The following is a 14,851-nucleotide window of genomic DNA, read 5'->3' as shown; positions in this document are numbered from 1 at the left end:
CCGTGGCTCGGCCCACCCCCTCTCTCTTTTTTTGGCTCACTGGCTCTGATTGACAGTAGTGGAAGCCAATGGCCAATGCTGTCTCAACCAATGAGGAGGGAGAGTCCCTGGAGAGAGGAAGCTCTCATGAACGTCGCTGGATCACGATGGGGTTTAGGTAAGTATAAGGGAGGTTGGGAGGAGCTGCACACAGAAGGTTGTTTTACTTTCATGCATAGAATGCATGAAAGTAAAACACCTTGAGCCTTAAAGACCACTTTAACCTCTTCACGCCTTCTGTACACAAATATGTGGCCCCACTGGACAGGGCTTTTATCCGTGGGGCCGCTAATTTGCATATCTGTCTTTGTGCTGGGAGGATGCTGCACGGCATGCTCTCAGCACAGAGATCGGGGTCTCACTGAAAGCCTTGGGACCCAAGACTTCCGATTCCAGGTTACCTGATCGCTGTGATAGCCTCTGATTGGCTATCACAGTGACCAGTCACTGTGAAGCCTGCCCCCTGCTTTCTCTCTCTGAATAGAGGAAAGAGATACATTGTATCTCTCTATGTCCTTCCAAAGAGAACAAAAAAAAAAAAATTAGTGTGTAAAAATAAATAAATAAAAATAGCAAAAAAATAAAATTAAAACAAGGCTTGATCTAGGCCAGTGCCAGGGTTAATGTTTGGGTTAAGTCCAGGGTCAGGCCTTGTTTTGTTTTCGTCAGTTTTTTTACTATTTTTGGCCAGTTTTCCTTTGATAATAATAATAAAAAAAAAAATCATCAGATATCCATTACCATTTACCACCAAATGAACGCCCAAATTGTCCTGAAAACAACAAGGTAAAAACCACTTGGATGCACAAAGTAGTTGTGATGATATGTACGGTTTTGCTAACACTTATCAAAGTTGCAAAATTGTGACTAGGCGTTAAGATTTGTTTTACCCTTAGGCGCAAAGGGGTTAAAGTTCACCTGTACTCAGACTGTGGATATTAATGAATTTGCATATTCATAACAAGTAGTACAAGTAACAAACAAGGCTTTAAATTAAGCCATCACTGTCGAAGGCTGTCAGGTCATCAAGTCCCTGCTGCCAGAGAAAATAGGAAATACTGTATGTAAACATTTTAATGCATTTAGTCTGGGCACAGGTGTACTTTAAAGTGTGAATGTGGACTGTGCCCATTGCATATGTTACTCATTTTCTTAAATATGTTCATATTATGGTAGCTGGTCTCAGACTGGATGTATTATGCACCACTGATGCCTAAAGGATAAGTTCACCTTTTAGAAAAAATATAAAATGCACATTTTTTTGCAGGTAAAAAAATATGCAATTATTACTTTCGTCTGCAGGAGCCTGTAAACCATTGCACCAGTGATCAGTAGATTTCTGGTGCTATGCAGGCTTCCTGCAGATGTGTCAGTAGATCTGCTTGCTGGTACCTGATGTATGAGCAAGCAGATATACTGACAGTGCCGTGGTAGTTCATTGAGGACTATAAGCTGATAAGCTGACAGCTGTTAAGGCTGTCGGGATTTGTAGTCTCTCATTCACAGATGACTTCAAATGAGTGATGCAGCCATGATCCCCACTAGCTGTCAAAGCGGGGATCGAGGGGGAGCGGGGGCCATTGGATCATAACATGTTACACCCTGAAAATGGGCGTAACATGTTACGAAAGGTGAACTTACCCTATAAGTTCCTTCAGTCTCTGTATGAACGGGTTAATCGAATAAGTAGAGTATATTTACAACATTCTGTGATATGGTACATCACTATATCATTTGAAAACACTGTCCATTGTAATTGGTTCTGACCTTGGTTGCTGTCTTTGGAAAAGCTAACAATCCTGGGGCTAGGCTTCCCTAGAGAGATCTCTGAACCGGACCAGTCATCATCACTATCCTCTTGAATCTGCTTCTGCATAGAAGAGACAGCCTGGGAGCTTGGGTTGCCTCTGTGTGCTGTAAAGCTGTAAGGAGGATGGTCAAAAATAGATGTCTCCTCTTCAGAAGTGAATGGGGGTGTTCTGGAGAGAATCACAACGTTTTAATCAAAGATGCTGTTTTCACACAAAATGTTTGCACACAAAATAAATTAAGATTGTTAATCCACACTGATTTACTAGTGGTTGCAAAGCTATTATTTTCAGCACAAAGTTGGATGTGCTGGAATTTAAAGTGGTTCTAAAGCCTGACGGTTTTTACCTTCATGCATTCTATACATGAAGGGAAAAAAAACCTTCAGTGTGCAGTTTCCCCTTCAGTCTTCATATTCACCTGATCCCGATCCAGCAATGTGCACGACAGCAAAAGCTCTCCCTGGTCTCTGCCTTTTCATTGGCTGAGACACAGCAGCAAGAGCCATTGGTTCCCCCTACTGTCACTCACAGCGAGTGAGGAGGGCGGCAGGGCCGCCGATAAGGGGGTAGCTCCAGGCCTCCTGTAGGCTTATAATCCTATAATCCATTAGTAAAATGTATTTTTTTCCTCAGCCGGAACCCCTTGCATTGCCGCTCATTGTAGTCACTTAAAAACACAGAAGCGCAGCTTCAGTATTTTATAAGTGACAGCGATCCCGGCGGCACAGTCAAACCCTCCCTTCTCTCCCTGCATATACAACAGAGGAGGGGACGTGGCAGAACGAGAAGGGGTGGAATGGGACTTGACTGAACGGGGCACACAGCTGTAGACTCGCACCTGCAGCATCATCAGAACCCTGAGCCTGCAGCATGACCTCCTCCTGTAAGTGACAGAACATTATTTTCTGTGGTGGAGAGGAGCATTGTGTACTGACAGAGAGAAGAGTGGGAGAGGGGCACTCTGTACTAGGCAGGGAGGAGATAACTGAGGGAGGGGTAAAAAATTTGGGGGATGAGCTCTTGGGGGGGGGGGGGAATCGTACAGTGGCATGTGAGATATGCACGCACACCTTCACTATGTACATAACACACTCCTGAACGCTGCACGTGGCGCACTCCTGAACGCTGCACGTGGCGCACTCCTGAACGGTGCACGTGGCGCACTCCTGAACGGTGCACGTGGCGCACTCCTGAACGGTGCACGTGGCGCACTCCTGAACGGTGCACGTGGCGCACTCCTGAACGGTGCACGTGGCGCACTCCTGAACGCTGCATGTGGCGCACTCCTGAATGCTGCACGTGGCGCACTCCTGAACGGTGCACATGGCGCACTCCTGAACGCTGCACATGGCGCACTCCTGAACGCTGCACATGGCGCACTCCTGAACGCTGCACATAGTGCACTCCTGAACGCTGCACATAGTGCACTCCTAAACGCTGCATGCAGCATACCTGCACTCTGAATGTAGTGTACTCTTGATCCCTGAATTGTGTTTGCAGCACACTTCTGGGCCCTTTACTCTATACACTGCCCACTCTGTATGTAGCGCACTCCTGGACCTTGGAGGGCAGTATACCCCTGTTTACTGCACACTCTGCACACAGAGCACTCCAAAACCCTGCCCTCTGTACACTGCGCACTCCTCAATCCTGCAATATGTTCTTAACACACCACTGAATTCTACACTTTGTTCGTAGCACACTCCTCAATTCTGCACTATGTTATCAAACCACTGCTAAAACCTTGCACTCCAGCTTTAACACACTTCTCAGCTTACCACTCTGCACATTGGGCACCGCTGAATTCTACACTTTTTTGGGTAATACACTGCTGAATCCTGAACTCTGTATGTCGTGCACTCCTGAACTCTGCATTTTGTACGTAGGACACTGAGGGGTGTGGCAATGATGTAGATGGTGAGTGGTGCAATGGGGTGTGATCGTTTCTGCACCTAATTTCTTTAACAAAAAAGCCCTGTAGCCTCATTTACATTCGTATTTGTAACTGCTCCCCCTCCTACTGGATGCACTTGAAAACAAAGATGCATTTTGTTTTGAGACAGGGGAGGGACCAGGGGTGTGGTCAAGGGCGGGGCCAGGGGGTCAAAGGGGGCCCCATGATTCCTAACAGCAGCCCTGGGGGGCAGGGCAGAGATGTTCACAGGGCTGCTTGGAAATGAGCATGTATGCATGACACCTGAGAAAGCAGCTTGCTCTGGGGTCACTCAGCGGGGGGGGACCTGTAGCACGGGGGGGGGGGGGGGGGGGTACCCAAGAAAAGGAGAATTAGGGCTGCCCTGTGCAAAACCATTACACAGAGCAGGTAAGTATGACATGTTTGTTATTTAACGGAAAACAAAGTAGAACCTTTACAATCACTTTAATGCTACGTACAGTTATCTTACCTTGGCAATGGTTGTGGAGTAACATTCATAGTGCCAGCTGTATTCAGACTAGCTAAGCCCTTAGTGCGAGGTGAAGGGACCGGAGCTTTGGCTGGTGAATATGACTCCACAATCTGCACACTCCTGACCTGAGGTATTGATTCTGAAAGTGGGAGGCTGTGTGGGCTTCTCAGGCTTCTTGGACTTCTCGGTACTATAATAACCAGAAAACAAATAAAATTATTCTAATTCATCACAAACAGGTGTCAAAAAAGAGTGCTATAAAATATTTATGATAACACATTAGATTGTTAAGGTTCTTCCACACACAGCAGACTTTGCATCAGCAGGGGCTGTGTGAGCAGATCCCCATTGAGCAGAGCCAAGTGGAATGGAACACGGCAGACCCCCATTGAGTTCCATGGGCGGCTGGGTGTAAATGGACTCCGTTTACATGAGACTACCTCCACTTCGGTCCACCAAAATGGAAATGGATGCAGTCCTTTTTCGTTTTTTTTTTTTGCTTGATCCAGAGGTAGGCAGATGTAAATGGACACATGTCCGTTTTCACACACCTGTCCATAGGGAGAAGAAAGAGAAGTGCGCCAGACTAAGTGCAGTATGAATATAAAAGTTTATTGCACACAAGATTATAAAAACTCACAAGACGTGGGTAGATATCAGGCATCAATATATAAGGAGGAGGATGTCATCTGTGCTGCACCTCACAAATGGATGGCTGTAATGCCAAGGTGTTGCGTGGCTGGCGCTCTAGGCGGGTCCCACAGGAGGAGGCGAGGATGGCAGGGCTCAGTAACCGGGAGTCGCGGTGCAGATAAGAACCGGGATCCAGGACAGCCACTGCTGATCTCTCACATCAGCGTGGGTACAGTAGCCAGCTTGAGGCACATCCAAGATGGCCGCCGGGCAGAAAATGACATCAGAACGTTGCTGGGAATCCTCCAAGGGGGCGGTGACGCGTTTCTAGGCAACCTGCCTTTTCATCAGACCTGATTGGCTAGTGGGATGAGCCAATAAATAAGGAGAGGAGGAAGGGGTGGGGCAACTGAGGGGCGGGGTAGTGAAATTAAAAAAATGTATAATGCATACAGGCTTAACAAGCAGTGGTGGAAAACATAAGAAATAAACGGTGAGCAGCTGCTTTCTGTAGAACATGTGAAAGATAGGAAGAATAGAAGGAAAGGAAAGGAAAGAAATGGGAAAAAAAAAAACGCATGTGGAAGATAAAAGATTACACAGGGAATATTTAATTATAAACGTTATTACTATGATGTGGATTGTAAAGGGTAAGATGGGCGGGTAAGAAGGTGGAATATAAAGGGGGGGGGGGGGCTCTATGGACCTTTCCGAACAGGTCCTCCTGCAAAACCGACAGGCAGACCTAATCGGAATACCTGTGTTAAAGGGTCCTAATACTGTCTATGTAGGCTCAGCTACAGTAACTTTAATAGTCTGCAGATGCTAGCCCTAGTACATATAACACACACAAACCCACTTTGATATTCTGTAAGTACTTCTGTACAGTACATACATTAGCATATGTAAACAAGATATTTGTCATATTTAAAGTGGTTGTAAACCCTTACCCAGGTAACCTCAGGTGACACATGATGAAACAAATCCACCTACATAGGTTGTACCTGTTTATCTGAAGTCAATTTTCCTGTAGAGCCGTCTAGAACACACAGATTAAATTATTTTCTTAGGTACAGAAAGCAGGGGGCGAAGTTCTGACATCACACACACTACAGAGCTAGGACACAGCTCGCCAATAAAACCTGAGCGGAGGGAATGGACTCACCCCCCTCTTAACACTGACTGGTGCTGTGATTCACATGTTGGGTACTTGAGGGAGTTAGCTGTCTCCAAGGAAGCTGTTGTGTCTGCTTAGAGTGTTGCCAGTGACTCTTAAAGATAGCAGAGAGAAATGATACTCGTTGCTTTGTATTGAGGCTAGAACATAATATAGAAGGAAGTGCTTTGTTAATTTTTCATGTCTGGGGTTTACAATCACTTTAATGGACATTTACGTAGCATGCATTATATCTACAGTAAGGAACAGAAGTGTTTGAACACCCTGCGATTTTGCAAGTTCTCCCACTTAGAAATCATGGAGGGGTCTGAAATTCACATTGTAGGTGCATTCCCACTCAGAGCCAGAATTTAAAAAAAAATTCAGGAAATCACATTGTATGATTTTTAAAGAATTTATTTGTCTTGCACTGCTGAACATAAGTATTTGAAGAAACAGCAAGAATTCTGGCTCTCAAAGACCTGTTACTGTGCCTTTAAAAAGTCAACCTCTACTCCACTCATTAATCTAACTTAGTAGCACCTGTCAGAGCTCTTTAAAGACACCTGTCCACCCCACAGTCATTCAGACGCCAATTACTACCATGGGCAAGACCGAAGAGCTGTCAAAAGACACCAGAGACAAAATTGTGGACCTCCAAAAGGCTGGAAAGGGCTACGGGGCAATTGCCAAGCAGCTTGGTGAAAATAGATCAACTGTTGGAGCAATTGTTAGAAAATGGAAGAGGCTAAAGACGACTGTCAGTCTCCCTCGGACTGGGGCTCCATGCAAGATATCACCTCGTGGGGTATCACTGATGATAAGAAAGGTGAGGAATCAGCCCAGAACTACAAGAGAGGAGCTGGTCAATGACATGAAGACAGCTGGGACCACAGTTTCAAAGGTCACTGTTGGTAGAACACTACGCCATCATGGTTTCAAACCATGCATTGCATGGAAAGTTCCCCTGCTCAAGTCATCACATGTCCAGGCCCGTCTGAAGTTTGCCAATGACCATCTGGATGATCCAGAGGAGGCATGGGAGAAAGTCATGTGGTCAGATGAGACCAAAGTAGAACTTTTTGGTCTAAACTTCACTCGTCGTGTTTGGAGGAAAAAGAAGGATGAGTTGCATCCCAAGAACACCATCCCTACTGTGAAGCATGGGGGTGGTAACATCATGCTTTGGGGGTGCTTTTCTGCGAAGGGGACAGGATGAGTGCACTGTATTAAGGAGAGGATGAATGGGGCCATTTATTGTGAGATTTTGAGCAACTACCTCCTTCCCTCAGTCAGAGAATTGAAGATGGGTCGTGGCTGGGTCTTCCGACATGACAACGACCCGAAGCACACAGCTAGGATAACCAAGGAGTGGCTCCGTAAGAAGCATATCAAGGTTCTGGAGTGGCCTAGCCAGTCTCCAGACCTAAATCCAATAGAACACCTTTAAAGGGAGCTGAAACTCCGTGTTGCTCAGCGACAGCCCGAAACCTGATAGGTCTAGAGGAGATCTGTGTGGAGGAGTGGGCCAAAATCCCTGTTGCAGTGTGTGCAAACCTAGTCAAGAACTACAGGAGACGTTTGACCTCTGTAATTGCAAACAAAGGCCTCTATACCAAATATTAACCGTGATTTTCTCAGGTGTTCAAATACTTATGTTCAGCTGTGCAAGACAAATAAATTCTTTAAAAATCATACAATGTGATTTCCTAAATTCTGTCTCTCAGAGTGGGAATGCATCTACAATGTGAATTTCAGACCCCTCCATGATTTCTAAGTGGGAGAACTTGCAAAATCGCAGGGTGTTCAAATACTTCTGTTCCTCACTGTATATATAATAATTTTTTTGTTGACAGACAAGCCTGTAATGATAATGATGACAATATAACCAAATTATTTTTTTCTTTGCCAAAATTCTGTTTCTTACTACTTTGATGCCCAGTTCCACTTCACATCCTAGAGATTTACATTTCTGTAGTGTCCAAGGGGTTTAGAAATTCTGAGCTATATCAGACATTTTGAACCACCTCCTTTATATCACTGCTATACAGGGAAACAAACCTATGGACTGAATCTACCAAACCACATGGAGCATAATAGTACAGGCATCACCAAGTCCCTGCACACTGACAAAGCACCCCACTATCTTTAATCTTTAAGATCTTGTATTAGAGCCAAAATGGCCATCATGGTTTATATGTAGTCTTCCCCTTCCTTTTGCCAGATGGACTACGCACAGACCATGATAGATCTGGTTAGTTGTTTTGTGGGGTGTTTTGAAGGTAAACAAAATCAGCATTTAGGCACCTAAAGGTGCCTGTCTGCATTGCTATGCCACTAGCAGGGAAAAGACCTGGTGTAAGAACATTTAGACCAAAGAGACACATGAATATGTAGACTAATACCCTCTTACAGTGAATATTGATCTCTTCATTGTATAAAGTATATAGAGTGTCTAAAGGGAGCATTTCACTCACGTGATAGCTGTGAATTGGTGGACTGTAATGTCTCCTCACTCCTTCTCTGCTGCTTTACTCGTTTGGTAAGCACTTTCCTCAACCTGTTTTTCAGAGTCTCAAAGTCTGCAAACTTCTTCATTTTCTGCTGCTGCTGCTTCATGAGAAGATCCTTCAGATCTTTGTAGGTAGATACAGGAATTCCTTTTGCACCCTTTAATTAACATCATATAATTACATAATAATTAGCTACACTGGCAAACAATGGCAGGGCAGTACTGTAATGCTAGGCAATAAAAATACACAATCATCACAATATATATAACAGGAAGAGAGGATGTAACCTTAGCTTTACACATATCCACCAGTCAGACTAAAGCTGTCTCGGCTCTAGTGCAGTCTTTACATATCAGGTTGACTATGTAGGAAATAATCTTCTTAGCAGCAGGCATATATAAAAAGGATAACATCTACCTTTATACTCACACATGTACCGTAAACTGTGGGATTAAAGGGCGATTGAACATAAATGTGAACTTTTTTTTATTCAAAAGAGTTTTTATTATTCTTGTTGGAAAAATATAATTGATTGATAAGTTGTGCAGGTATCAAAAGATATGACAATCATCACACATTCCAACTAAAATCATAGACTATTGAATAAACAAATTAAAAGCATTAATGTTGCATTAAAACCAAGCATTCAAAATACTTTTTATTCATGTAATAGTGTGACAAAGTGTTCAGCTGGCTTTTTGCTATCAGTCGGGAAAAATGAGGGCACAGAGCTAACCAACCCAATATGTATTCCAGTACTAGAAGGACCTCAATGGCTTTGTCATTCTACTCTATTGATCTGAGAAATGTACTCAGCAGAGAAGCTTTTTACCTTTTTCACACCCATGCTTTCCAGCTTCTCAATTAACGTCTCCTCCAGGATGGGGCGGAATCGTCTGATGAAGTCAGGGTTTCTTCTTAGTTCCTCAATCTTTTTCATAGTTTGGTCTAGAGTTACATCCAACTCTGCACACAGCAGACAGACAAGAAGAACATTGTAACAAATGCAGTAACATGTTTCAGGGATAACATCACTGTATGCAGCTCTTTGTGTACTATGGTGTGCTAGTAGCCCAAAGTTTTATTTTGACACAATGCATGCAAATAGTTAAGCACTTAAAGTGCATATAAAGATAGATGAGGAAAGAATTAAATTCCCCATCAAGTTATTTTAACTGAGAAAGGGTGCATGATTCTCTCTCTATAGTCTTCAATGTGGCCTTTGAAACCTGTGAGAGCTGATTACCTAGGGTTCTACACACTCCTACACTCATAGTTGAAATACTAAGTACTTTGAGGATTCAGCACCATTGTTTCCATTTCTGTAAGCAAGTATTTATTGCTCTTTGCGTCCCCAGTAGAGAGATTCAAACTCCTATTAGTCCTGGAGAGTTTCAGACTCCTATTAGTCCTGTTGACTACTGTCACTGAAACAGCAAGTGACGTGAAACCGAAATTTTAGAGTTCTCACCAGGACCAAAAGTTATGCTAAATCTTTTAATTTGGATTCTTGTTCTGGTGACAACTGTTTAAGGTGGGATTTTCTCTTACTTCCTGTTGTGTTTTCACAACAGGAAGTGAACACACAATCTTTCCACTTGGAGACAGACAGCAAAAAATTAGATAACAGGGCTTTTAATTATTCTCTATTATATCCAAACAAAAAAAATGTTTTAAGTATACACATGTTAAAATGGCCATACACATTTATATGTATAAGAGAATAATTTCTACACACACTCTTTTAGTTTCACCAACCAAGTATGCAATATGAAGGCCTTAGTAAACAATCTTTATAGTTTGTATCCAACCAGGCATGCCCTTGTGTCTTACAGTTGTTGGTGTACTAAAGAAGAGTGTACAATTAGGCTGTAACATGCATGGCCAACTGTGTTTCAGATGCTATTTATGTTTAAAGAAATGATTACATTCATGCATGTGCACACACCAAATCAAGCTTTACTGAATGCCTAAAAATTACATTCCACCTACCATCTCCACTGGAATCATCCTTAGCACTTCCAACAGGCAGAACCACGCGAGATGCTTGTGGTACTGTTTTAAAAGACAGCAACAAATTACTAAAAAAATTACTAAAAAAAATTACTAAAAAAATTATTTGGCAAACATATTTGGCAAAAGTGGTTTGTTTCCAAGAGTGGTCCAACTATAAATATCCCATTGTAATGTACATGTGAGGTCATTCAATTTGACCAGCTAAATTTTAATATTTGTGTTCAATCCAGAATCATTAAACTACCTTAACACAACAGTCTACTTAATTATCTCATTCTGCCCACAAATGTTTGTTGAATTAAATAAAAAACATACTGTACTGTCAGATTTTTTTAGATCACTGCGTATTTATCATCTAACCTTTTATAGAATTCATCATATAACCTTGTATAAAAGGCCTTCATTGGGAGTCTTTTTTTCTTCAATAACTTCTTTACAAAATTGTTACATACAGAAAATGTCATTATACATATTGACAAGGACATTGTGGATTCAAGTTTATTATGAAAGAAAACTTGTGACATATATGGAAGTTACAACAGCTGACTTGTTTTCAAAAATGCAGTTTTGGTGGCCATCATCCATGGCTGCACTACCTAATCAGTCACTGACCTGGAATAACCATGCAGCCAGTGATAGCAGAAAAGCTTCAGCTCCCTTGCTTCATGTTTTTTCCAAATCAATTACTCATTAAGAAGTGAAGCCAAGACCAGGATGACAGCCTCATAGCTGCTTTTGGCTGTACTTCTCTTGTGGATCACCGGAGTGCAGCTCGTGACCCATTTTCAGCTGACAGTGGGCTGAAGCCCGCTGTCGGCTAACTTCACTCAGCTGGTCCAGGCTGAGGAAAGATTCCGAGTTCAAAGTTGGGATCCACCCCAGAGTCTGGAGCGGCACTTGGCTCAGCCAGCCGTCCCTCCCCCTCCACAGCCCAGTGCTCTAGTGAGCTCTGAGGGGGCAGAACAGACAGTGGTGACTGACAGTCCCGCTCTCTGCTTAGAGCAGCTGTGAAAACTCAACGATCAGCGGCCATGTGATCTCTGAGTACTCACCCTTAGAGCCGGCAGGGGAAAGAAGCAACATCGGACTGAAGCTGCATCCACCTCGGTAAGTATAAAGGAAAAAAAAGCCTAAACCCATACTTCTCTTTTAAGGTTTCTAATGCATTCTATGCATTAAGGTGAAAAACCTTCTGTGCTGCATATCCCCCCAAGTACCCTTCTTATTCTTATCTGAGCCCAACCCGATCCAGTGATGTGCACAAGAGAATTGGCTCTCACTGCTGTTTCCCTTCTCCCTAGACAGATTGATAGCAGCAGGAGCCATTGGCTCCTACTACTGTCAACCTAATGCTGTGCCAAGCGAGCAGGGGGGAGAGCCGTGACGCCCACTCGGTGTCAATGGACCCAGACAGGGTCCTAGCTGAAGAGGTAGAACCTGGAGAGCGGGCGGGGGACTCAAGAAGTGGAGGACGGGGCTGCTCTGTGCAAACCCATTGTACAGAGCAGGCAAGTATGATAGGTTTTTTATTTTAATTTAAAAAAAAGAAAGCTTTAATGTCACTTTAAGGAAGATTCCCCTTTTAGCTTTTAGTTTAAGTACAGTTCTGTATAACTGTAGCTCTTACCTTCCTTGATCTCAATCTCTTTGATTTCTTTTCTTGCAGCCAGTTCCCTAATCTAGAGAAATTGGGTAAAGGAAAGGTTATTACATTGCGTACAAGCGAGTTGATTTAATAATAGGGGTTAACCCAGTCAAGCTGCATCACTTTAGGTGAAAAGTAAATTCCTGTTTACTTATTACATCTGCACATGGTTAGGTAATTACAGTGAACAAGAAGTTACTTTTCATGTGATTGGATAATTGAAGTAAATATTCACAATATTCTTAACTCCTTAAATCTACTTTAAGCCCCAGTTCACACTGCTGCAACTTATGCGACTTGAGACACATAGGGGTTTATTTACTAAAGCTGGAGAGTCCAAAATCAGACCCCCTTCTGCATAGAAACCAATCAGCTTCTAACCTCAGCTTGTTCAATGAAGCTTTGGCAATGAAACCTGGAAGCTGATTGGTTTCTATGCAGAAGTGAGTCTGATTTTGGACTCTCCAGCTTTAGTAAATAAACCCCATAATGTCGCATGACAAGTCAAAACACATTCATTTCAATAGGTGCCGTCTTAATCAATGCAACTCAAAATGCAGCTAGAAAATAAAAAGGTTCCTTCACTACTTTTCTGTGACTTTGGTGCAACTTGAGTGCCATAGACTGTAATGTTAAATCACAAAAGTTGCAAGCAAGCCAAAGAAGTTGCAAGCGAGTTGCACGACTTTGGGGTCACAGCAGTGAAAACAAAGCCTAATACACAGTGATACAGTATCACTGTGTTTATTGTGGGACCTAGCAGGTCCTCCCACTCTAGGCAACTACAGGCGATACAAGACCAGTCAAGCTGCACAAGACTGACTTCTATTACAGGAAGCTCCTACACAGAGCCTTTGTATAGGAGTTGCCTTATCTCGGATTACCTTACAGTTCTGAAAAAAATACACCAGGGAAACCAAGATTCAAATGAAAAAAAACATTACTCTTGCATATTATTTGCATCTCAGCAAAATATACTCCCCCATATGGTTAGCTTTAGAACCCTTAAATAGACCTGAACCCAAAAGGTAAAGCTTTGGAACGTTATGGGGATTATTTAGAAATGCTATTTGTGCTTATGCAAAACCCTTAAAGTGTAACTTCACCTTCCTTGAGAAAAAATCTCCTTTAGATGATCTAGGTACATTGCAAGGATTCAACACACTTTGTAACAGATTCACACATTTCCCTGTTTTGAGGAAAAATGTATTTTGTGCAATTATTAAGAGTGATTTCTGAATGAAAGGCCAGCACTCATAGCCAAGTAGTGCTCTTTAAGTGTTCTCATAAAGAAAGTTGCAGCATCTGCATTGCCAAAGAAATACTTAACCCTTAGGAAGCATATCACCAAATATGAAATTTCCTTCGTAGAGGATGCTTAAAATTTTACTTGTATCTTAGTGCAAACACCAGAGACAAATCAGTGAGCCAATCACACAAGCAGTAAATGACATTCGTGAGGGCATTTTGCATAGCAATGAACTACAAAACGCCTCCAGGTTGCCATACTGCATTTCAAATTTTGTCTGAAATGGAAAAATAATTTGTATAGCATTACATTACAAAATGTGGCAATTTTATATTCTATATTACTTCTTTTTAATGAGAATTCCCTTTAAATTTTACCTTTGTTCTGGAAGTCTCCATTAAAAAAACTGAACTTCCTGGTATGAGGGGGTGCTCTCATGTGCAGTGATATCTAAGGCTCTGACTGCTAGAAGGCAATTTGATGATCTTACTACTGTGATCCCATTATTCTGTTTGCTGGAAGCTCTCTTTCAGTTACGTTTCTCTTCAAAATGAAAAGATACCTCACTGAAGGTTAACTGAAGGCATAGATTAGTGCATTCATTCTCAATTCCCCAATAGATTATCAAATCTGAAGATCCAATTTATTGTATGTGAACCACATCGGATTCAGAAAACCCTTAGTACTAGAAAAATTCAAGTCCATAGTCTTCTCACATTCAGCATACAATCTGCCCACCAATTCACTCATACAGTAGTTGTGTGTAAAAGGAATCTAAGCCTATATTCCTTATTGCATCATCATATTCATCCAATATGATTCATAAAAAATCTTTATTTTTATAGGACCCCATGAGCTTCTGTTAATATGCTGTTAAATTGCACTTTCATTTATGAGAAATATTTTATTACTTCTTCCTAGAATTTATCTCTTAAAAGTTTTAAGTTGGTCAAAGACTCAAGAAAAAGGTTAGATGGCAACTCCAATCCTACCATCAAATGAGCACTCTGGAAATGATCTGTACAAAACTATATACTCCTGTATTGCTTGGCCTTTTCTTGGGTGAAATAGTAGTGGTTGACTAGAAATATCCAAACTGGACATCTGACTATTTCCCTATGACAGCTAGCCAAGATTGTGACAAAGTGCCAAAATGATCATTGCTTAATCCAGCCACAAGCAATTGAAGCAGCTATGACCATTTTAGATCCATTTCGAAATTCTACTCTCAGTTGTCATGGGATGCTAAAATCTTTACAGCAGAATAGCAAAAATATGTATTCTTAGATCAAAGGACACGTGTTATGTCATTAGAACACATTTCTATAAACACGTTAAGTACTTTTTTTTATAATATAAGCTTCTAAATTTCGTACACTAA

General features: G+C 42.1%; 1 protein-coding gene across 1 annotated transcript in view; it reads right to left on the bottom strand.

Annotated features, from left to right (window-relative positions):
• Positions 1-14,851, bottom strand: part of DZIP1L (DAZ interacting zinc finger protein 1 like) — a 35,754-nt gene that overhangs the window by 5,215 nt on the left and 15,688 nt on the right. Inside the window, exons 8-13 of the mRNA XM_089671254.1 lie at positions 12,204-12,255; positions 10,553-10,615; positions 9,393-9,526; positions 8,525-8,717; positions 4,256-4,448; positions 1,807-2,018 (exon numbers count right to left, since the gene is read on the bottom strand). Coding sequence (XP_089527380.1) covers positions 1,807-2,018; positions 4,256-4,448; positions 8,525-8,717; positions 9,393-9,526; positions 10,553-10,615; positions 12,204-12,255 — 847 coding nt within the window. The remainder of the gene's footprint in view (positions 1-1,806; positions 2,019-4,255; positions 4,449-8,524; positions 8,718-9,392; positions 9,527-10,552; positions 10,616-12,203; positions 12,256-14,851) is intronic.

This window comes from Staurois parvus, unplaced genomic scaffold (genome assembly GCF_062004578.1).
Source record: "Staurois parvus isolate SC_StPar_1 unplaced genomic scaffold, SC_StPar_1.0 ptg000102l, whole genome shotgun sequence".
In the NCBI taxonomy this organism is placed as follows: domain Eukaryota; kingdom Metazoa; phylum Chordata; class Amphibia; order Anura; family Ranidae; genus Staurois; species Staurois parvus.
The sequence above is the reverse complement of the archived record's forward strand: the minus strand, read 5'-3'. Positions and strand labels throughout refer to the sequence as shown.